This window comes from Chrysoperla carnea, chromosome 4 (assembly GCF_905475395.1).
Source record: "Chrysoperla carnea chromosome 4, inChrCarn1.1, whole genome shotgun sequence".
Classification (NCBI taxonomy): domain Eukaryota; kingdom Metazoa; phylum Arthropoda; class Insecta; order Neuroptera; family Chrysopidae; genus Chrysoperla; species Chrysoperla carnea.
The window spans coordinates 24,496,501-24,521,379 of NC_058340.1; the positions used below are offsets into that span (position 1 = coordinate 24,496,501).

General features: G+C 30.1%; 1 protein-coding gene across 1 annotated transcript; it reads right to left on the minus strand.

Annotated features, from left to right (window-relative positions):
- Window positions 1-538: 538 nt before the first annotated feature.
- Window positions 539-24,565, minus strand: LOC123298032 (beta-1,4-mannosyltransferase egh). Its single transcript, XM_044879903.1, has 2 exons — window positions 23,313-24,565; window positions 539-2,625 (listed from the first exon to the last, which is right to left on the minus strand). The coding sequence occupies exons 1-2, from the start codon at window positions 24,114-24,116 to the stop codon at window positions 2,053-2,055; spliced, it is 1,377 nt and encodes a 458-aa protein (XP_044735838.1). The 5' UTR covers window positions 24,117-24,565; the 3' UTR covers window positions 539-2,052.
- Between the last annotated feature and the right edge of the window lie 314 nt (window positions 24,566-24,879).

Here is a 24,879-nt window from a genome sequence, read left to right on the forward strand (position 1 = left end):
ATTTGAATTGAATTTTAGCTCGTAGCTAAATTAAAAATAGCGATTAGCACCTTTTGAAAATTTCGCAAAATATTTGTTTTTCCTTAGATATTAATTAATAATTATTTATTTATTATAATTAATAATACGAATATTTGTTTTATATCTTAATACAAAATAATAACTAAATTCGTTTTACATAATCACAAAAGTGACCGAATTTTCGTCACAATCTCGAAATACAAACCAAATTGTATATTTTATGTACAAGAAAATAAGTGATTTTTTCTTTTGTGTTCAAAAGCCAACTTTATTAATGATTATTTTAGAATTTTTTCTTAATTCGAAATCGAAAAAAATAAGTATATATTATATTAAAAAGGAACTTTGAAATAAATTTGGCATTTGTCATTTATTGCAGTCTCGTATTATACATATCGAATTCTTAATATATTACACTACAACTGCTTAATTCTGACGAAAACTGGATACATTTTTTGATATTATAAAAAACAAGTGTTATTATTCCAAAATTAATTGGATTTATTAAAAATGGCAGTTGAATTGTTTAATTAAGAGGATTGATTATATTTTCAATGTTACAAATATCAAATGGTCGAAGCAGTCAGTGGATGAAGATGAAGTAAATCATTGCAAAAATTATCAAAAATATCAAAAAAACTAAATTATTTTATTCTACGCAACTCGATTAATTAATTGGCCATATGGTCAATAATAAATATTGGTCTTGCCAATATTTATATTTACGTAGTAAATTGTATAGCTAACGATTGTCGTTTGTTTTATCCACCCACTAACCACTAATTAAATTGTGATGCTCGTGTTAGAATATTTCTAATAACATAATATTCAATATAGCTTCAAAATATAAACAGCTTGTGATGCTCGTGTGATTAAAGACAATATTGCTTTCTTGAGAGGAGAGAATTTTGATTCCGCCACACTCATTTCTGGAAATTTTTACATAATATCCAACCAATGATATTTGTAACTTTAAAAAAATTAATTTAAATACATTCGACTTCCATATATTGAATCGATTGTGGTTCGCTGTGAAGATCTTAGTTTCTCTAAAAAAAAGTTACAAATATAGCCGCCATTTGCATTCCAATCTCGAATGTTTTCATTTCTGGGTCATAGTTTCAAAGTTTTTATTTATTTGGTGGGCAGAGCAAAATTTGCGAACAAGCAATATAGCCGCCATATGTTCAGTGATGATTAACATTGTTAACTTACGATAACAGAAAAGAGGAGGATGCCTAAAAATGCCCGGGCATTATCATTGGGCAAAAACTAATGTAGATTGTTTCAGCTATCAAAGAAGCTATGAGATTCAAGTCATGTTGAATCTATTTCTTCCTATAATTATTAAAGTCATTCGATATTAATTTTCGCGTGATATAATCTAGCCGCGAGAGGCTATGCATGGTATGGCGCATGTATAGATGACACAATCCGAATGAAGACAGATTCAGTCCAAAATAGAGCCTTAAAAATTTGCAGTTTTCACGAGGGATACAAAAGAAGCTAGTGGTTTTTCTAGTATACAAATTCCTCAAAAAAATTTCATATAATGTCAGTTTTCTAGTTGCTAGGTTGGTCTTAGCCTTACATTAAGAAATCGGATGAATCATTTTTTTGAAGATTTAGATACAGAAAAATAGCAGTAATTTACAAATAATTGCTATCATAATAAGTTTTATTATGCAAAGAGGATTCGAAATCTAAAGCAACAATAATTGAAACGACAGTTTATACTTAGTTTGATTTAATCCGCTCTCGTATTGCTGTTCTCTGAATGAGCTTTATCGCATTTTTTTATCTTCACTTTCTAGGCAAACCATTATCGATTCAATAAAAAATGAAATTAGGTCAAAATCAACCGCTTACTTAAGACAAAAATGGACGAAAACGACAAAAATATGAATCGCTAGTAAGTAAAGAGGTGTATTATAAGGACCAAAACTCAATATTATACTCTCCATTTTGCTGTAGAGTCGGTCCAAACAAATTTCTTTTCATAATTAATTACAAAAACGATGTAGATAAAAATTAAACATCAATAGGTGGTAAAACATTCTTATTAACAACATAAAACTTATGTTTTTTACCAAATAAACCCCAAATAACAGCAACATTCTCAATAATAATATTAAATGGAATCGTTGAGAGGGCACCACATATACATAATATAAATCGTAACATACCGAACCGGTACAACGAGAATGATTTAACAACACCGAACACATACATGTAAATATTCACCGCACCAATAAATGCACATATAAAATCTATGATCGCTGGGCACGGGATCGGACATAATCCTGCTAGAATTACATTCGATGTAGATAATGGTAAAGTGACCCATGAATAACATGATATTGCTAATAATAATTTATGCCATAATGGTATGCCATCGGAATGGACTACCAGTAGAATGCCTTGAAGCCAACGTTTACGTTGTTGCACAAAATCCCATAATGTGAATGGTGATTTTTCCCACATTTCACCTTCGACGAAGTTGAATGAGTAACCCAGTTTGTATGCTTTCATTGCGAAGTAACAATCTTCGGCGACGGAACCATCTAAACCATTATCGAATGATACTTGTTTTTCTGCACCAACCTAAAAAATTAGAGAAAATTTGTTAATAGATTTCATTTTCAAAAAAGTAAGTTTGAAACTTTCTTCTGAAGTTTCATATCATCTGAACGTTTCTTAAATTTGCATCTACTATCATCTATGAATTATGTCTTTTTACACCATCTACACTTTATGTATAAAAAGTAGATATGTGTTTTCGAAATATCGACTTGTGTGGTAAGAGGACGGAAGTGGGAATAATATTTATAGTCTATATATATAAGAATGGAAGTTGACTGATCGATCAAAGCACAGCTGAAACCGCTGGGTCTAAAAGTCTGAAATTTTGTACACACGATGTTTAAGTAACGTAAGTGAGCACTAAGAAGAGATTTTCGGAAATTCATCCCCTGAAGGGTTTAACAGGGCATGCGAATTTTGTATAGTGGAACTGCACCAATCATAAAATGCACCCGATTTTTGTACTATTTGGGTCAAAATTACCTTATATACTAAGTTTTATCGAAATTGAAGATAAAAAATTTCTCGATTTTTTGAAATTTTTTTAAGGGGTACAAACCCCTTTGAAAATAAATCGAGAACGCAAAAAAATTTTATATAAAAATAATATAAAATAGTATAAAATCAGGTTTATTTAATGATTAGACCTACAGAAAGTTGCAATGTCTGCGAGTATCATGGTATGAAAGAGTATCCGCCGGCAAAGCGGGCGGGTATCTGCTAGATTTAATGATACTTTGATAATACAATGTACAAATTACAGTTATAATTAAAAAAACCACCAAGGTACCACTAACTAACTTGAGATTTGACCTCACAAGTTTTTAATCATGAGAAATTATTAACATCTTTAATTAAGTATTTTGTACAATTGCATGTCAAAAGGATAACTTATTAATAATTTTCCTTGTAAAAAAATCTACGTAATAAATTATCAAGATTATACCCGCGTGGCAACATTCCGAACTACTAAGAGAGATCTATAATGTTACTTCCGTGGTCTTATTAACTATTTTTCATAACTTTTCGAAACTTTATGATTTTCGACCTGTTTTTATGAAGTTTCGGCCAATTTGATGTTACACAATAGTATATGTTTCAGCATTATAAACAAATTTGTGTCTAACACAAATTAAAACAAATTATACATAGTAAATAACTCAGCATTTTTATTAGGTCTATTTAATCAACTAAATAATTGTTTATCTAGACAATATTCATGTTTTAAATTATTTAAAAATATTTTAAATTATCAGGCATTTAATTGTATAGTTTAGTAAAGGCGGGAGAGATACGGCAGCTTCGAAAGTGCGTTATAGCACGAAAAGTGTGGCCAAGACTTAAAACCAGTAAGGCTGTTGGAGGCACCAAGCAAATATTAAGAATAGTTTCTACCGAAGTGATCATAGAAAAATGTGCTGCCGCGTCGAGGTTGAATCTTCAAAATGGAGGAAAATAAATTACAATTAGAGAAACATCGTTAATTTTTAAGACATAAAACAAATGAGATCTGGTCAAAGGGGTTTCTTTATTCTTTCCAGTAAATACCAAACACAATAAACAGAAATAATTTCAAAAATAAAATAAAATGTATTTTTTATGTGATGTGAATCGGAAATTTCTAAAACTTGCTCTAGGGTAATTTTTTTATAGTTGTTTAAGTCTGCACACTTATCTGCCAGTCAATATTAAAATTGAAAGCAAGAAGGAAATTTATGATAATTTAATTGGAAATTCTTAATCGAGGTCGTTTAAAAGAATTATTATAAAAGACATGATTACCAAGTATGAAAATGACATTTTTCAAAATTACAAAGCAATGGAAAATTTCTTGGAATCAAGAAAATAGTATACTTATATATATTAATATTTTTTCTTATATAAAAAAATAAATATTGTTTCGAATTAAGTGTTCGGAACGCAATTAAAATTCATTTTGTATATTAATCTACGTTTGATGGTGGTGAATATACATTTTATTGTGATGATAACCTTGAAAAGTCCAATTGAAACTCTATATAAACACAAAAAGAATGGTTATGTCAAGGAAAAACTAATTAGTGTAATATAAATATTTAATAATAATTAATAGATCAGCAGCTAACACACGATTTCTAAGTTGTACTGAAGTGCGCACGCGCTTTTCGAATATAGTCACAAACGTACACGACAAAGTTTTTAAAGAGTGGCAGCTTCAAATGCTGAGATGTTTACTTTTTGAAAAATTTGCGCAGAGTGTCAGTGTGTACAACATAGCTTTTCCCGCCATAGCTAAATCAACCAATTGCGCTCAGCTAAGACTAATTGAAACTCGAGTGGCGCGCGTAGCAGGAAAAAAGGCGCCTATCTGAACGAGATCTAATCCTCAGTCCTTGCGAACTTTATACTGCGCATCAAGCTGTCTCTTGTTTTCAATTTTTTGTCTTTTGTTTTTAATCAATTGAAAGTGATTGAAAACAATTTCAATTTTTTCAATATTTAGACAGCCTGATGCGCAGTAAAAAAGTACACAACGACCGATGACCCCGCCCTGGGAGGCACCGTAAATACAGCAACGGGCGCTTATAGCTCGACATAAGAGTTTCACGTCCTTATATATGTTATTGGTTAGTAGGCTTTTGCACTGGATATTATAAACTGAATTACGTATTTTGTGGATCTCCATGTAATTCGACTTACGGGGAAATATATAAGAAGGCAGAAAGATTAGGTGCTTTCTGAAATCAATTTTAAGACTCATCCGAGGAAGTCCCTGCAGAAAGACAAATACTCTGCGATATCTCCACCCAACAACCTTTAGCAAAAAATGTCGCAGTACGGAATCTATACGGAGTCTATAATATTAAATTTCAATTTGAAATTTGATAGAATATGAAAATTTTTGCACCTAGCTCTTATACTACCAAAAAATGCGCCGCGCCGATCACAAATATTATTATTTATGTTCATCGTATACACAGTAAAACATTTATAATATAAACAATAAAACAATGTTACAAAATCATATACTTAAATTTATAGCGAGTGATTTTAAAATGAGTGACGCTTAACGACCATCATAAAACATGTCCCATTTACATACAATGGATTACATTCAAAAATATATAGTGTTAGCATTATTCTAAACTAATCTCTCTGTACATGGTAACATACACGTACATTTTACTTCAAATTAGACAGACCATTGTTATATTACGTTTTGAAACTAAAAGTTATTACTTTAAAAGAAAATGAAAATAAATATTTAAGTACCATGTAATACCATTCTCGCTACAACTTTATTACAGTTGTCGGTTTCGTTCGACATTGTTAATTGAACATAATTGTAACCTTAAAACAGCATGAAAATATGGTCGATACTTTTTTATTACAAAAATCAAATGTTTGTGGTTTTTTTCATAAATTATTTAAAGTATTTTCTTTCGTTCTAATTTTTTTGATTTTATTGAAGTAAAAAATACTAAAAATTCAAAAAAGACACAGTTATTCCAAAGTTTTAATTTTACACTTCATCCGACAGTCCCCATGATTGATGGTCATTTTTTTAGTATTGTTCATAACAAAGAATGTTCAAACTGCATTCGTGCTTCCAGTTATGAGATTTATAGTTCCCATTCTGTACTTGACTGCAGGATATCTACTCATCATTTGTTATGGTTATGTCACTATGACAATAAAAATGCAAACATTTGAGGGGAAACTAGTCTCGTTTTATTAAAAACTCGATATACAAGCGTTAAGTGTAAGGCGGAAAACAGATTCGTCTGTACGACGAAAGGTAATTAATGTTAGCTATGGACAAGCAGCCTACCTCATCTAGATTTTTTTATTTCTCACTTTAAGCGATTCCACTGTATTATAGTTCAAAGCTCGGTCGTTTTCGGTAAGTAAATCCTGCAATCTATCTTAAGCCCTTAGCAAGCTTAGCACGCCAACAATGTCTTTGAATTTTAATACAGGTCCTCATTTTGAAAGTTAAATATTCAATTTAGGTTTCCATAATGAGTGCTAAATTTGCTGCTTCCTCAACTTTCTACCTCAAATACATCTTTTCCATTGATCATTCTGGGCAAGTACTCAGGACCTCGTAATCCTAGTTTCACATGTTCGCATGATATTTTATACTCCTTTTGCCTCATCTAGAGGTTTTTATTTCTCATTTTTAGCCATTCCACTGTATTACAGTTCAAAGTTAGGTCGTTTTTGATAACTAAATCCTGCAATCTATCTTCAGCCCTTGGTGAGCTTAGCACGCGACCAATGTCTTTGAATTTTAATACAGGTCCTCATTTTGAAAATTAAATATTCAATTTAGATTTCCACAATGAATACTTCATATTTCTTTTGCAGCTTCCTCTATTTTCTGCCTCAAGTTCCTCGTTTCCATTGATCATTCTGGGCAAATACCCAGGGCTCCGCAATCCTAGTTTCACATGTTCACATGATATTTTATACTCCTGTTGAAGTAGGAGTACATATCCGCAGTTTGTTATATTTTTTAATTATCTGGATAATTCTTATGTGTTTATGAACTGTTTATATGTCATATTGTAGTCTTAGGTGCTTAGGGTATTATGCTAAAGTGCCCAGAGTTTCCAATAGGTTAAAGGCGGTTCTATTTTCCCTTGACGTGTCTTAGAATTTGGAACTTACACTGCCTAGTTAGGATACCGATATTAATATTGATTGTCTCTCCATTTATATTTGTAAGTAAAACAATCGTTTGTGAAGTTAAACTTCTTCCCACTAGTTTTTCTTGTTTATGAACTATTATATATTTCTTATTCATAGATTCAGTAGATAGATTAAGGAGTCAAGGTTTCTTTCTCGATGCATTTATAGAAAAAGAATAATAATAGTTCTAGAATAGTGTAATCTAGGCCACCAAGTAGTAAACCTAGTCTGTATACTACAACAAAATTTTTAGTTTCACCAAAAAAAAAATATCAAAGTGTATTAAATTTCTGCGGATGTATTAAATTATTTTAGCGTGTAATGGATACATTTTTGAATGAATGAATCGACAAAAAACATAATCAAATATGGCAACATGGTTGGTTAGTTGATACACACAAATCATGTCATTGAAGACATAGCTATGCGGTTATAAGTAATCAGTCAATCAATATATCAGGTGTTTTTTGTTGTTTATTTAATCAAACATATAACAACATAACCTATACCAAATAATGTATACTAATGTAATGTAACTACCTGTCTTTGTCTTTCTTTACTGAAATCAAAAAAAATTATTCATTATTCATACTAATAGGTTTTGAAGAATGGATTTTATTATACATATATTATACATTATTAGTTGTGTCACATGGCTCTGCCCCTATGGTATTTATTAATTAGTACCAGTCGGATGTTAATTGCAAAACAGTCAACATAGTATTGAATAGACAAGCAGAAGTTAAATGATGGCGACTGATATGTGATGACAGCGACAAACCTCAATTTGATTATTCTACGATGTGATAAAAACTATTATTTATTGTACTAAAATTTTATTTAATAATAGCAGATCAATCAATGAGGAACCATCTCCAATACTCATTTTAAATCTACGGATATGCATTTGACATGGTGCTGTAAACCAGTACAAAAGAAACATTTGTCTACTTGAAGAGAAAGCAACAAGTCAAACCATTATGATTTAAGGAATAATCATATCCGAAAACAGACCCAAGCACGTGAAGGGAGGTGGGGGTGGTGGTTAATCGCCCGCTTCATTGAGAACCTCTCCACATAAACTTGAAATAACAATCCTGCAAATGCGGCTTTATTTTTTAAAACCGTGAGCAAAATCTGCAATGAATATGACATGGATTTGCAATATTATATCAAATTTAGCTTGTCTCTTTCCCAACAAAAAGGGAAGTTTTGATGAAGACTCTTGCGAAGAACTTATTAAACTTTACTCTTCAATTTTGCACCATGATTTTCGTGACATCTGGGTCGACGAAATAAAACAATGTTCGTCAAAAATTCATTCGATATTTGCAATGAAGATGCGTTTCCAAATGTCTACCAAATGGTTGCTCGGGTTTTCCTGCCTTGACCCGCCCAACTTCGATTAAAAGCTTGTTCTTTTATATCCAAGTCAAGGGGTTGAGACGCACAAAAGCAAGTACAGGCCAACTTGGCAATCGAAAGTTTATAAATATTTTTAAAAGTCGACATGAAATTACTTCAAAAGTAATGAACGTGAATGAAATAAAATTGCCTAACCTGTAATTACTAACAATCCATTACATCCACTATGACATGTGATTAGTTAAGCTCTTTGTTTAAACTTTTAAAATTAACTTGTAAAAACATTCAGCTAATAAAAATAATATTATGATTAACATAACTCGATTTTTGTTTCAACCTTATACAGGAAATTGTAATTATTTTAAACATAATACTATATTTTTATATATTTGTTAATTAATTTGTAATAATATGATATAATTGCATTATTTCCAATCATCAAAAAATTAATGTTTTACCTAAAAAAATAAAATGTCTTTACTGTAAATATTTGCAAATGCGAGTAATTAAATTTCAAATATTTCCATATTTTTATCGCATTTCAAATATTAATAAAGTTATTTTCATATTTATAAACAATCTAATTAACATATCTCCACATAATTTTCAACTTAATGACTTTGTTTAACTCCAAACTACACTTATACGGTTTCAACAAAATTCTAAATCATACAATGATGATGTTCAAAGCTTTGTGTAAAATTAATCTAGCTCTAATTGGTTTCAAGAATGTGGAGTCCTGGTCCTGGAATTATGCGCAGAAATGATAACTAGCGAAAAACAGGCATCACAGCTGTTAAAAATGACCTAAAATTAGTGGGTTTCAAAAAAAATTCCAATAAAATCAGATCAAATTTGCCTGTGTTATAAAAAAAAATCGAATTTTTTAACTTTATGAATGTTATGTAAATTAATGAGCGCCTTTTACATGATACTTTACTAACTCTTTGTTTTACGTATAAAACATACGCCGGTTGCGGGTGCCTAGTTACGGACCTGGATGCCTCAATGAAGTCTATATTTTTTTTTTGCTCACGTGATATCGATCACGAAAAAAATGACCATAGACACACACATACTTACAAATTGGTATTTAATGTCTTGTCCTGAAAATGAAACGTAAAGATATGTTAACATTTCGATTTCGAACTCATTACGAACGATCGAACCCATTACAATATCTTCCTATACTGGGAACATTTCTGAGAATATAAAATTACGATAGAAGTTTGTGTGAAATCCTTTGCGTTGTTTTTGATTTGGCACCCCTATGAATTATACTGATATTTGTTGATAGTATAAAGAAAATCGGCAATATACTACTTTGAATATTTAAAAAAAAATGAATACAAAATTTAAGTTTTAAAAATTTTTGATCATAATATAATTAATGAATGGGAAAAACGACTGAAGTGGACTTATAAAAAATCACGGAAAAACACTTTTCTTCCCTGCTTATAACACAAATATGATTAGTGAATCATTCTTTAATAATAATTATTAATAGAGAATGTGGTAAAATTTTTTCTCTCAATTTTTCTTTCAATTCAATTTTTTCAAACTAACTATGGCTAATTATGATTTTTTTTTGCTTACACCTACTGGAAATTATGGATAGATGAACAAAACTTTTATTATTATTTGAAATAAAACACCTACAATTATTTGGGTCATACTAAAAATATACAAGTCACTTTATAAACAAAGAATTTATTTGATAATTCCTTAATGCATAATCATTGTTAAAAATTTTTAATACGTTATTTACATTATTCATTAATTATTATTAATTTTTGAATTGAGTAGAATTATTAATAAGAATTCCGACTCAGGGATACGTTTTTAAAATTGTTTAATTTTGGCAAACACTATTATTTGCTGTTGATACTGTAGATTAAATTTAAATTTAGCGCCCCTAGCGTTTGCTATATCAATTACTTCAAACTTTACTTCAATTGATATACGTCAAATATGTATCTAAATCTAAGCGCTTAAATATGAGCGGTTAGAGCGTATGAGAGATATTATAGTTTCTGAAAGTTTGAATAAGATGTGAATAACAATTTTTAATCAACGAAATACTGTTATTTTTACTTTGGATTTTCACAGTATTATTATAAAGAGTGATTTTTGGATGGGGCCCACAAATTTGATTTTGTTCCGGGGCCTTTTCAGCTCTACTTTCGGCCCTGACTATTGGATATATTGTATAGAATTTCATAGGTCGTAGGTTCGATTCCAGCTCTGGTGTATGTTGAAACTTAGAAGTAGAAGTGTTAGCTCAGAATTATGTTACTACTTTAAACGCAAAATAAATAAACATTAGTCACCTACGATAGTAAAAACATAGCCTCATAACAATAGATGGGTGTACGCAGAGTTTAAAATACAATAAAATTATATCAGTGTTTTGATTCTTAGTTACAGCAATAAATTACGAGTAAAAAAGACGAACAGTAGAAAATACTCCCAAGAGAAATTCGAAAAGGTCGAACATAAAATTATTTTAACTACTTAAAATGATGTAACTATAATAAATTATATTACAAACCTTCTTATAAATAAAATGACTAAAATAGTTGCCTTTAATATAATCACCACTATTGTGCTGCAAAAGATTCATTTTATAAAAATACATCTTTTGTATTATTCTTGAAGGTTAAATTTGTTTGGAAATTCCCTCATTTAAAATGCAAAATTTTTTTTTAAAGAAACCAAAAAAAGTAAATCTAAATAAATAAAACAAAAATTTCCATTAAAATAACAAATACAAATTCTAAAAATTTTTGACCACATTTTGTCTGTAGGTAGCGAGTAGCCTTCAGAGATGATCATTTTTTGTGCATGACAGAAAAAAAATCTATCTTCGAGAACGTTTTCAAATGACGTTATTTAATGGCCAAGGTTATGAAAAGATTTTTCAAATGTAATTGATTTATTGAATAATGACCAAAATTTATAAGGCTGTCCAAAATTAATTATGAATTCATCATTTTATTTTTAGAAACAAAGGATATTTCGTTTTATTCAATTTTGAAAGAACCAATAATTTTTTTAAAGAGAGAAATAAATTTTTATGAAGTTTACTTTTGCATCCCCCTCCTTAACTTTGGGGACTAAGCTACGGTTAATATATCCGAGATTTTAACATGTCTTATAGTCCTTATTTTATTATAGAAAGTCTGGAACAATCAGTCGTGTGAACTTTGCAATCCTGGCAAAATAAATCTAAGAGATAGTTTTCAAACAACTTAAACCCGGCACGGTGGAGTATTTATATCAAATTTCTGGACAACAGTCAGAAAACTAAATTTAATAAATAGGTCAATCGAGTTATCTAAACCTCGACCCCCGCCTATTTTGTTAGCCACAATCTACCTGCTCTTACGGCTGCATGTTATTATTGTTGTCGCTTTCGATTTACCGTGATTTTCAATTTACGTTTACTGTGATTGTTAGTGCTATAACGTTAGGATTTTTTTCATAAAAAAGGTAATTTTTTTCATTAAATTTATCATACTCAAAGCTTTTTGTTTTGTGTAAGGTTTTCACGGTCAAAATTTTTTCTAGAAAGGCAAAGTATTCTTTAATATGTTTATGAAGAATTTTGCGCGAACTTGCGCCTTTTCTTTTAAGACTAAGATAAGGATTACGAGAGCTTAAGACAAAAGTAAAAAAAACGAGCAAGCAGTTTTCCAGTAAAACTTTGTAACTTATAAATCCAGCGTTACGTGAAAACAAAAGCAAGTATAGATAAAACAAAAAGTGTCAAGAAGCAGAAAAACTTAAAGAAAAATGAAGAAGAAAATGAAATTTTGATTGTTGCCATCTAAATAGTCTTTTTAATCCATTTTGAGCATAAAAATTCCTTCATTATATTTTGGCCAGAAATTTGGTATAAATACCACTATGCAGACCATTGCCATTTCAAAAACAATTGACAAAGAGGCGAAAATGTACTCTTATTATAAGTTTCTGATTAAAGGCATACAGCATAAGAGTGTTAAAGGCGTAATACCTGCGACATAAAAGAATTTTTTTAAATGTGGTTTTAAAAGAGGATTTGTATAAAAAAAAACAAATACTGCTTCCTTTTTGCGACATCTATTTAAAAAAATAATTCACAGGAATTAAGATTTAATCCAATTGTCTAAACTGAAATCGATTTTATTAAAAATAACAGACTTATCATTTTTTTATGGCTTCAATTAAAAATTAATTCGTACTATCGATTCTATCCCTAACTTTAATATTTTTTGCAAACCCTGAACAGAAAAAGAACAATTTAAATATATAAAATAGTACTTATATCACATTAAATTAATATTTTAAAAAATTTGCCAACTCTATTAATAAACATTACAACGATATATGTATTTAGAATAACGTTCGTAGTTAATTGAATCAACTTGTTATATAGGAATTATAACTATTAATATATCGGGCGCCGCGCCGCTAATATCGCTCCTATGTCATGGCAATGCGTCAAACACTTTATAAATAATATATATACATATACATAATTTTTACCCATCAAATTATACCTGCTATACTAATTTCATTACTATTATTAATTGTCAGTTTGAACATTTATTATCTGGCAAGCAGTGAAAAAAATCATTGTCCCCTCTCTGAATCTCGTGTACGTCAAGTTCATGTGATTGTAATATTTCTTGGTGAAAATTCGACACAGTATATTTCGAATTGTTTTTATACCATGTATAAATGTAATATACAAGGTAAACTAAGTTCAGTCCCAAGTTTGTAACGCTTAAAAATACTGATGCTACGAACAAAATTTTGGTATAGGTGTTCATAAAATCACCTAATTAGTCCGTCCGTCTGAGAACACGATAACTCAAAAACGAAAAAAGATATCAAGCTGAAATTTTTACAGCGTACTCAGGACGTAAAAAGTGAGGTCGAGTTTGTAAATGAGCAACATAGGACAATTGGGTCTTGGGTCCGTAGACCCATTCTGTAAACCGTTAGAGATAGAAAAAAAGTTTAAATGTAAGAAATGTTCGTTATAAAAAAAAATAAACAACTTTTGTTTGAAACATTTTTTAGTAAACATCACTGTTTACCCGCGGGAGCGCAAATTAGACGCAACTTATATAGTATGTGTAATGCGACAGTGTAATCAACACAATCTATACATGGTATTTTAACAATTAACTCTGTCAATTGTTTGTTTTCACTTGTTGTTTAATACAAAATGTCCTCTTAAAAACTCGTCATAATACTAACCATACCTAGGATGGCACAGACGCAATCAGAATCTGAGCTACAAGTGTATCCTGTAATTAAAATACTCTTTTTTTCTATAGAAAGTGAAGTGTTAATATTAAAAATAGAATTTTAGAGAAGAAAGTTTAAATACAGTTTTATGACTGTATTTGTTCTTATGTATATTAGTCTCTTTTATTACATGCACGACAAGTTGTTATTTGCCATTCATTACAAATTTCTCCACTTTGTACGACGAGTTTGCTCATCAGTATGGCAAAGCATCAATCGGGCTGTATTCAAGGGTACATGTGTAACCTCAGCATTCACCCTTTCAGTTTCAATGGAAATATACGAAAGTTTAACAGCTTTTCATCCATTTTGTGTTAAAACTGTAAAAACTAGAATTATCAGGAACATTTTGAGTAAATCGATGACACATCTATGACCAAAAAGGATCAAATACTTGCCATCCCAATTATTTATTGATAAAGAATTGATTCCTTTTCAATTCAATCAGAGCACATGATAATTGGTCGCCAAATATGATAGCAAATGCTAGTAAATAAGTCATCCAACTCGCGAAAAGTAGTTGTAACTAACAACAAGGGCGGAAAATGAGGTCTGAACAACTTTAGCAAAATCTAGGAATCAATCGACCACGAATAGGTTGGCTATCTTACATAAATTTTTCATGTCTTTCGTATTCTTATAAAGGCTCACCAAAAGAAGAAATGATGTAATATATAATAAGTTTTTGTTTTGAAAATTTTACGCTTCCCAAAATGACAAAAAAAAAAACGTATGGCGATCTATGTAAAGGAATTTTTTGAAATATCGTCCAAACTCTAAAAATTTTTATCAAACGATGTTTGAAGCATAAATGTAGCGGAATAAAATATCAAATATAATCTTTGGGAATGTTCAGCGGAAAATTACACACAGGAAAGAAAAACTTTCTTTATTGAATTAAGAGCAAAATATTCCTTGGACTTTTTCCAAATATAATGTCTAGATTAATATCAGTCTTCATGCTTATTCATGAGTAAAACCACTGTTCCCAATTTTACTCTATTTCTACTCATGCAGATGATAAAAATGTCGCATAGCCCAAACATTCATTGATAAACAATCAGTCATCATTCAAACACATCATAAATGGCATGACACATATTATTATGGTTAAAAATTTGTCCTTCTATTTTGATTCATTGCCATACTGATAAAACTTAATTTAGTAGTAAAATAAAATGTTTGACGTTTGAACTATAAAGATCAAATTCAAGTAATAAATTTTAATAAAATTGCTATTGGCACTTATTACTTTTTATTGCGATTTAAAAAAAATTTTTTCTTTAACTTGTAAGATCAAGCTTCAAAGAAAAAAACTAAGGTTTGAGTACTGCAACCATAGTAATCGTACCAGCGTTAAATGCTCGCACTTACGAATTTAAAGATTCTTGACTCTTTTTGCATGATTTTTCTAATCATCACTACATAGTATAAAACAAAGTCGCATTCTCTGTCCCTATGTCCCTATGTCCTTTTGTATGCTTAAATCTTTGAAACTACGCAACGGATTTTGATGCGGTTTTTTTTAATAGATAGAGTGATTCAAGAGGAAGGTTTATATGTATAATAACATCCATTAAATAGTGGAGAAGTACTGCTATTTTTGAGGTTAATAGTTAAAAATGTAAAAAGTAAATAAGTAAAAATGTAGTGTATGAATTTAGATATTCCAAAGATAGCAGGAAATCTTCATGGTATAGGGAAAGGGGGATTGTTTTACTCCAAATTTAACGCGTGCGGGCCACGGGCAGTAATGAATAAATCAAAACTACTGGATCGATTTTAATCACATAGGCTATATATTTTATACCCGTGCGAAGCCAGAGCGGGCCGCTATGTTTTTATATACAACGTTCACAGTTTTTCTGTAGTGTATTTAGTATCAGCATTGCACCCGTGCGAAGCGAGGGCGGGTCGCTAGTAACAATTAAATCAATCTTTTCCAAGCTAACTATTTAAAAGCTGCTTTGTTATAACTTCAGCTGCTTTTAACATTGATTCTAATAACCATTTACTTCTGTCATTTTGGGCTTGCAATTAGAGAAAAATGTAAATAAATATACTAAAAATAAAAATAATTTCAATTTAAAATCAACTCAACGGATTTGAATAAAACTTGTTATAAGATGTCAAGCTTGCAAGCTTCGAAGGAAGGTACTGTGTGTTCGAATTCTGACAGTAGAAATTTATTATTTTTATATTTACGAGACGAAAATAAAAATAAAATAATCAAATAAAAGAGGGTAACCGCAAGTGGGTTCCTAGCACCTAGACCACGAGTCCTCTGTGCTCTCCCTGAAAACGATCTGTCATCCAAAGACGAGACGAAACTCGACGCTGGATTTCCGATGAATGAGAATTTTTTTAATCTTCAGTATTATTTTTTTTAAATTAACCTCACCGTTTTCCAAGAACACTGTTTAAAAACTTTCCAAGAATTACTACCAATAGCTGCTGGCATCTTAAATATTTAAACGATGTAAACTGTTAAGAAATACGTTACATATTTAATTAAATGCTTGGTAGGTATGTATCTGTTGAACAATAAAATTGAACGTAATTGAATTTCTAGAAAGAGGCACAGTGCGTGTAAAACTTTTATAATATAATAGACCAGTTCTTAGCCAGAAAAATGGATCGAGGCTTCACTTACATTAATTGTTAGAATCCTTCCAAAAACATTTATAGCCTATTCACACTCAGCCACGTTTACTTCAAAAAATGACGATTATACTACCGATAAAAGAGCAAATCAAAATTTTAGAAAATCTGGAGATCAATCAATAAATCCGGAGTTTTTTTTTAAGTCATCGTAAATCTACCTGATGCCCTTTTGTCGAATGGGAACCCTTCTCCTAAAAACTTAACTACATTGTGAGAAAAAATAATAAAAGCCAGCTAATTTAGGTGGCGCATTGGTAATAATGAAGAATCATGCTAAGCCACTACTTTTGGCCCCTCGACGGATATTTCGAATAAAATTTTAAACAATTTTTGTAATTTTATAGCATTAATTTTGTGAATTATGAATTTTCAAATTCCGTAAAATTAGAATTTAAGTGTAAAAATACAACCGAATCTACCGTCTTTTAAAGGTACTGCTGTTTTTTGTTCCTAATGATCTGGCAACACTGATCGCAGTTGTCACTTTCTATAAACACGCTGTACCAACCAAAATCAGTTTTTTTGAACGTCAGATAACGGTTCATGGTTCAATATTATTGTACAAAAGTATATTTTAAAATTCATTCAAAAATAAAGTATGACTCGTCTAATATTCTGATAACACAAATATTTTTTTTAAAATACTTTCCACGAACAAACATCATAATTCTTCCATATTACTTATTACTAAAGCATGACTCAGTTCCAGTTTTATGAGACTGAAGTGCAAAAAGAATGTTTATGTTACTTAAAAAATTTATTTATTTTCTTAAAAATAAATAGAATTACAGAAATGTCTTATCGAATGACCTTATTTATGGGGGTATTTCATTCTTATTACTCATTACTCTTCATAAATACTAATTTAAATACTGTGTATCTCAAAACTCACAATACATCAAATGGTAGTCATATCGTATAAAAGTTATCTATTGATAACGTAATTGTGAAATACCATAAAAAATTATTGAAAATATTTTGTCGTTAAATTATTCATTAATTTCTTTATGAGGTTTATCTTTCCGATTGGAGATATCTCTCTTAACAATAAATCTTAAGGTTGATCGGACATTAAGGCAATGCGTAGATAAAAAGCTGAATTTTTGATATGTTATTAACCCTTATTTATCGTTTTCATACAATTAAACAATAAAAATTGAAATTTTGACATGGTGTAAATACCAAATGTTGAATGAACGCATACATTTTCAATATAGTCAGTTTTTCGCTAGCTATCACTTATGTGCTTAATTTCGGAACCAGAACTCCTCTTGAAACTTATTAGAGCTATTTTGATCACTTTGAAAAGTATGACCCAAATTTAGTAGGATTACATACTTGGTTTACCAAAATTGGATAAAATTTGGATATGATAGAGAAAAATTAAATTGTTTAGATTCTGATGACGTCATAAATTAAAAAATTTATATTTTTTTGATAACACTGATTAATTTGATCCGATCTTATTGGAATTTTTTTTAAAACCCACTAATTTTTATACATTCTTTTCAGATGTGATGTTAGTTTTTTACTAACTATCAGATATGTGCTTCAATCCCGGAACCAGGACTCCACATTCTTGAAATCTATTATAGCTAAGTTAATTTTGATCACAAATTTGAAAAGTATGGCCCAAATTTAGTAAGATTACATACTTGATTTATCAAAATTGGAAAAAAATTGGATGTGATAGAGCAAAATTAAATTTTTTTGTTTCTGATGACGTCATAAAGTTAAAAAAAATTCGATTTTATTGATGACACAGGCAAATTTGATCCGATTTTATTGGAATTTTGTTTAAAACCCCCTAATTTTGTGTCATTCTTTTCAGCTGTGTTGTCAGTTTTTCGAAAGCTATCACTTATGTACTTAATTCCGGAACCAGGCCTTCGAAAAAAATTGAAATAACACAAGTTTAGCTTGTTATACCTCTATTTCAGATGATAGTGAGTCCAGCCCTTCCTTATTCTAGGTGTACCACAATTTTAAAAACCTTGTAATACCTATGATAATTAATTAAAGACACATTATATCACAAAATTAATTAAGAGAATTCTTGCTAATTAAAAACGATACATGCATTACATAGAGTATAATAGTGACCATTGACCAATTGACATTAGACACATACGGTAACAGATACTCTTTCTTCTAAATACTCTCATACAATAATAAAATTAATTGTATGAAATGAATGTGGAATCCATAAAATCATGTAAATTACGCTGATGTAGCTTTTTCATTATTAAGTTTGTTCTTTTTGTTTCGATGTAAATTGAAAATAATAGTGTTATTAGAGTGTTATATAAGACTCTCCTTTATTACTTATAAACAGAGTAAATAGTGTATACACCAGAATGTTAAAAGAACATTCTAAATTGGACCGGCAGCTAACAACACTTATTGTGCTTTCTAGCTAAGAGATACTCTAACAACCTGTTGTTCACAACAACATCAGTAGTTGTTTTGAGCCCCCGAACTAAAAAAACGGATGTTATAAGTTTGACCGCTATGTGTGTGTGTGTCTGTCTGCCTGTTTGTCTGTGGCCTCGTAGCGCCTAGACGGATAAACCGATTTTGATTTTTTTTGTTTTGTATGAAAGATATTTGAATGGAGATTGTTCTTAGCTATGTTGCAAGTGTTAAAAATACATTTTGATAAAAAACTTATATTTACCTGGGCCAGACACAAAAATTTGCTAATAAAAAATCTGTTTTATCGAAGATAATGGTTGATATTTGAGCCATTAGGGCGCTACAATCTTAATTGAAAAACCCGATAAACTAATATTTGACGTTGATAGACATTTACTTATTGAAAAAGTTGATGATTGGCATAAACTTCCATAAACCGTTTGAGAGATAGAACTAACAAGATTTATGTATTTATTTATGTACACGGAATAATGTTTCGGACAAAAGTTGTGACTTATTTTATAAAGAATAACTGGTTACAAATTTGAGTTTGTTTTAGTCCTCTACGCCTAATAACTAGGGTTGGGATTAGAAATTACTACAAATCATCTTTTATAATAGCAAAATGCATGTTTTAATGGCAGATACTAGTTTATAAGACATGTTATAGTGTTGTTAGCAGCTGGTACATATAGACATACATTTCTAAATAATTAAGTATTTATGATGTATTTTTAAAACTCATTATCCTTGTGCATTCTATTACGTTTTATTCAATCAGTTATCGATATAATTTAATGTACATGTAATATTATGTAGAATATTCTATACCGATTGTTTTCTGAATCGTTTACATACACGGAAATTCTACCATTTTAACAAATAAGTCCTACATCGTGTGCAGGTCTAAAGCAGGCATGGGCAAATGGGACTTACAGAAGTCCTTCAGACTCCTAACTTAAAATACGAATAAGACAGTGACAACCTAAAATACGAGTAAGACAGAGAGATAACTTTTTTTCTACCAGTCTTATTACTATTAGAGAAACTGAGATAGGTAGAAGAGTCGTATACTCGCCCATGCCTGGTCTAGAGGAAGTTTGCGAGACTGTTGTTGAAAAAACACACAGTCGGGAACTTCTCCTAAAGAAGTCTTTCTCTTTCAGCGAACCTCGAAAGTTTTTGGTCTGAAATTATATTTTTCAGTCCATTAATCTTACTTGCCCCCGGAAAATCATGTTTTCTAAATAAAATCATTGTAACTTTTTTGAATTTTTAACCCGTATGTCCATTGTTTTATGATACTAACTTATATATCAAGGAATATTCATTCGATGTACCACGCGTGTTTCCGCCAATTTTTCATCATTTTTGTTAGTCTCTCCGTGATAGTTACACTTATAATCTTTTGTTTCACATTGTAAATATAATGTACATGTATTTGATAACATGTTTCTTAGTTAAAATTCTCAAAAATTACATAATAATTTAAACTTAAAAACGTATTTCCTTTTATTGATTTCTCTCTTAAGAACTTAAGTGCCATGATGTTAGAGACTGAGTTGTGAGTTATTGCCGTGACAACAAGTATCACTTGGTTTAGAGAAGATTCTGGTATATTTAATTTTCTAGCAATAATATTTCTTTCTTTAATTTCATCGGAATTTTCATTTTTTAGATTTTACATTCATATCATAGTATGTGAATTTCCTTTTCCTAGTGAAATTTATTTTATGCTACTTTTGAATCGGTGCCAATGACTGACTATATAGTTCCTCAGTAATTGTTTTTTTTTTCGATCTGCGAACACTTGCGATATATTTTCTTTTAGTAACCTTTATTAAAAATTTTTGCTTGATCTTGGCCAAGAATGTTTTCTCAAAATATGTTTCAAACAAAAAATTGATGTTCTTTCTTATCATTCATTCTTTTTGAGGTTAAATTCCAATGCCATAAGTGGACCATAATTGAATTTTGTAGTAGACCTTTCTAACACAAGTTGACAATAGAACTTTCAACGTAGAAGTCATATTCGATCAAAAATTACAATTTTATTGAATATTTGACAACTTAGCGTGTTACCTCGACCAATATAATAAAAATGAAATTAATTTAACTAAACTCCTTATCATATTTGAAGAAAAAATAAAAATTTCATAATAATTATTTATAAAATGATTATTTTAACGTGTGTTTATGTTTACAATTTAATTTGGTCGTTTATCATCTCAATTACGATTAAAAAATTTATTCTAAAATTATGTTAAAAAGTGTTTATCAACTTGAAATATTTATATTATGGAAAATTATAATGTTACAAATTATTTAAAATATTCGCATGTTAATTGGTCTGTCTACTTTATCACAATTGAAGGGAAATCCTTTTTCCTGTGGTAGAAAATTCCATTGCGGCCGGAGTTGCAAATTTCGTAACACTTCATTATAGATCCTGACAGAATAACATACCAAAACTTCCTGGCGTTTAGGACTAATTGTATTACCACAATATAACGATGGTTAACTCTAGTGTAAGTCAACAATTGGTGGTCAATAATGGCTACCTTTTTATTTCAAGAAGTTTTAGTATCACAATCTTTGGTCATCAAGGAAGTCATTGCTGATGTGGTGAGACAAGTGTTGACCACTACCAGGTATGCCTAGTTATAAAATGTATTCAGGAGAAACCGCAACCACAAATAATACTTTAAAACATGAAGTTAACATAATCAATATAAAAACATTCATAAAACTAAGAAAACATTCTTCTGTGAATCTCAAAACTCCTATCTTTTGATCTAGATTTATTGAAAACGTCGAAGCTAAGGCAGGCATTGTGCTGTAATTTAAAATAACAATTATCTTTCGACTTTATTGGAGTAGTCGATATATAGATCGTGGAACAGAAAGAGTGCTTTGCTTATGAGAAACTTCGTGAGTGGCTTCCTTTTGGTGAATCTACCAAACTTTTTTCGAAAGTGTATGTTCGAGGTGGTCAAGCTCATTGGTGCAGTATTTTTGTCGGGCAAAATATTTTACTGTTGAACAATTATTCATGTTATCAAGTGGTCATGGTGTCCGGCAAATTCACTGCTGCGTTTTTTCAGATCGATAGCTTAAATATATGAACAACACTATCGAAAAAAGTTAGTAGAGAAAATTTTGGTAGGCTCACCAAAAGAAGGCCACTCACGAAGTTTCAAGTCTGTATCACTCATTTAACAAATGATCCTTTCTCTCTCACGATCTAATATAGCGCATTTTCATTCCAGAAAAGCAAGTGTTTTTTTACGACGAAGTTATTCCTTATTCTTGTAAGTCAGAGTGAATTTTAATAATTTCTCAAATCTGTTTAAAATTTAATATAAAATCTAAACAACAAATTTTCCAATTTTTTTAAAATCTTACGTAATACAACTTTCCACAAATGTGTTTAAAATTTGGTCTTTTCATTGTAAAGTAAATAATAAAAAATATTTTATTTCCTGTAATTTGTTTTTTATGAACAAAAACCCAAAAACATTCTTAACAAACATAGGCGTCGCAACAATGAAATTATAGAGGGGCACCGAGTCATTATTTCTGTGAGGAATGAAGTTCTAGAAAATTTTTGTACTATTTTCTCCAGTTCTTGATTTTTTATTTAATATTCAAGGAGTTTTGAGGGTTTATGTACACTGATATCATTGTTTGATTGTTTCCGTAAATTTTAGAATGCTCGATGAGCGATTTCGATCGTAAAATGGATCCAGTCGAGTTATTTAGGACTTCGTTCCTTTGATAACTTGACTTGAATTACATTTTCTATATAAATAGTATACTTATTAATTTCTTAAGTAATTTCGAAATGTTCATATTTCAGAATTCGATATCTCGAAAACTAAACAAAATGTCAGTTGTACCTTTGCTTTTTTAATTTATTTGTTTTAGTTCGTCTCTTGAGTTCTAACAGAACTCAAGTTGTGTTTTCCACGCTATCGTAATCTATCTAAGATAATAGACAATAATCTATTTCAATTCAAAATTAAATTACAAAGCGATTATCTCTCAAAAACTTAAGACACTCTATATACTGCAATTTCATCGATAAAATTAAACATAAAAAAAGAGATAATCTTAAATCTTATTGGTTTAAAAAAATAAATGGATACATCGATAATTGGGTAATTGTTATCAAATCGATATCACAAAATACAAATGTAAATAAATTTATCTAATTGATTAGTTATTGGACAGAAAAGGTACACTTTTACAATCACAAAACAACCCACACACTTAAAGCATCTACTTACTTGTGTAACAACAAAAGATCCTTTCCAACTAAATAATGGTTTATGGAATAGTGTAAACTGCAATCGCAATTTTCCCATATCATCCGCCACTCGAAAACTATCCGCTAGCGTAGTAACCCAATTAACTACATCTTCATTCGCATAGGTAATTAAACCTTGCCCAAAATGATGTTTCCCATCAATAACAAAATTTAAGATTCCTCGTACGGAGTTTTCGGTTAAAAGAGTTTCTTCATCTAAGTGGACAATCCAATCGTTATCCGTGACCATACTGACACCATCTTCGAGACAGTATTGTAACGCTCTTGCTTTAAATAACGCACCACTTCTTGTTTTATAAGTACTTGGTACAACCACTTCACGTACCCTTCGATGGGGTGCTAAATTTAATGGTTTATCAGTAACCACTTCAATTAGAAAATTTTCCAACCCCGTTTCTGTGCACTTATTCATATTTCGTGCAACATTCGACCGTACCAATTGCGGATAATCCCCTCGAGTTACAATACGTATACATATAAATGGCGCCAATAATGGGGAACCTTTTAGCGTAACTTTATCAGGGAACGCATTATATAATATTAAACCTGCAAAATTAAATAATACTTGTGGTAATGGGAGGAATGTGATTAAACGTAATGTATATAAGATAATTGTTCCGATAGCACCATAACGTAACCATGGGTCAATGTTTGCTGTTTCATCCGGTAACACTTTAACAGCCCCAGTAAATATTTCAAAAAAAACAATCACTGTGAATAATAAACAGCAATGTAGTACATGTTTTTGAGTACTCGTAAGCATTGTTAATTATTTATTTATTTCGAAATCACTTAAAAAACAAAATCACTTCTCTCACATACCAATATTACACACACACAGACACATAAATTTTATTATTTAAAAAATTATCACTAATTAAGGTACACAAGTTATTTACAAAAAAACTAAACTCAAAACTTCAAACCGGCGTCGTATAGGACTTAGTAAAATTTTTGTTAGTTTGTGTGTTAAACTCAGCATTAAATTTATTTTATTGCAATAAACAATTTGTTTCATAAATATTTTTTCGGTTTTAAAGTACACACACAAACATTAAATCCCATACATCGCCGATAACCGTTTTATTAGGCATTTGATGTGTCCGCCATTGAGCCATGCCAAATGCTAATAAACGATAGAAACCGCCTATTGTTAAGAAAGAATGGAAACACCCAAGCGTATTGTTAGACAAAGTTGAATATATATTGACATTTCAGTTAGTACACTACTTGTACACTACGGTAGTGGAATTATGAATTTTTTTCAAGTAAACGAATACTGCTGGTGTTTAAAAAAAACAAGATAAGAAAATAAATTTAATATTTGAATAAAGATCCTTATTGTATGAGACATTCTTTAGACGTGTGATTACAAATTTTAGTTTTTTTTTTTGGTAAAAGTTTGCTTCACACTTATGTTTTTTGTTAACTTGAACGATTGATTTGACGTGCGTTTTTATAACAATACGCATACGTCAAAAATGGCGACTAATAATGGAAAGAATATGAAAACAGATGAATTCTTA

Bases quoted from the DNA above. Each gene is read 5' to 3' on its own strand.
- LOC123298032 (XM_044879903.1), bottom strand. From the start codon at position 24,116: ATGCTTACGAGTACTCAAAAACATGTACTACATTGCTGTTTATTATTC. The intron at 2,626-23,312 runs GTAAGTAGATGC...CTAATTTTTTAG, and splicing joins GATCTTTTGTTGTTACACAA to GTTGGTGCAGAAAAACAAGT.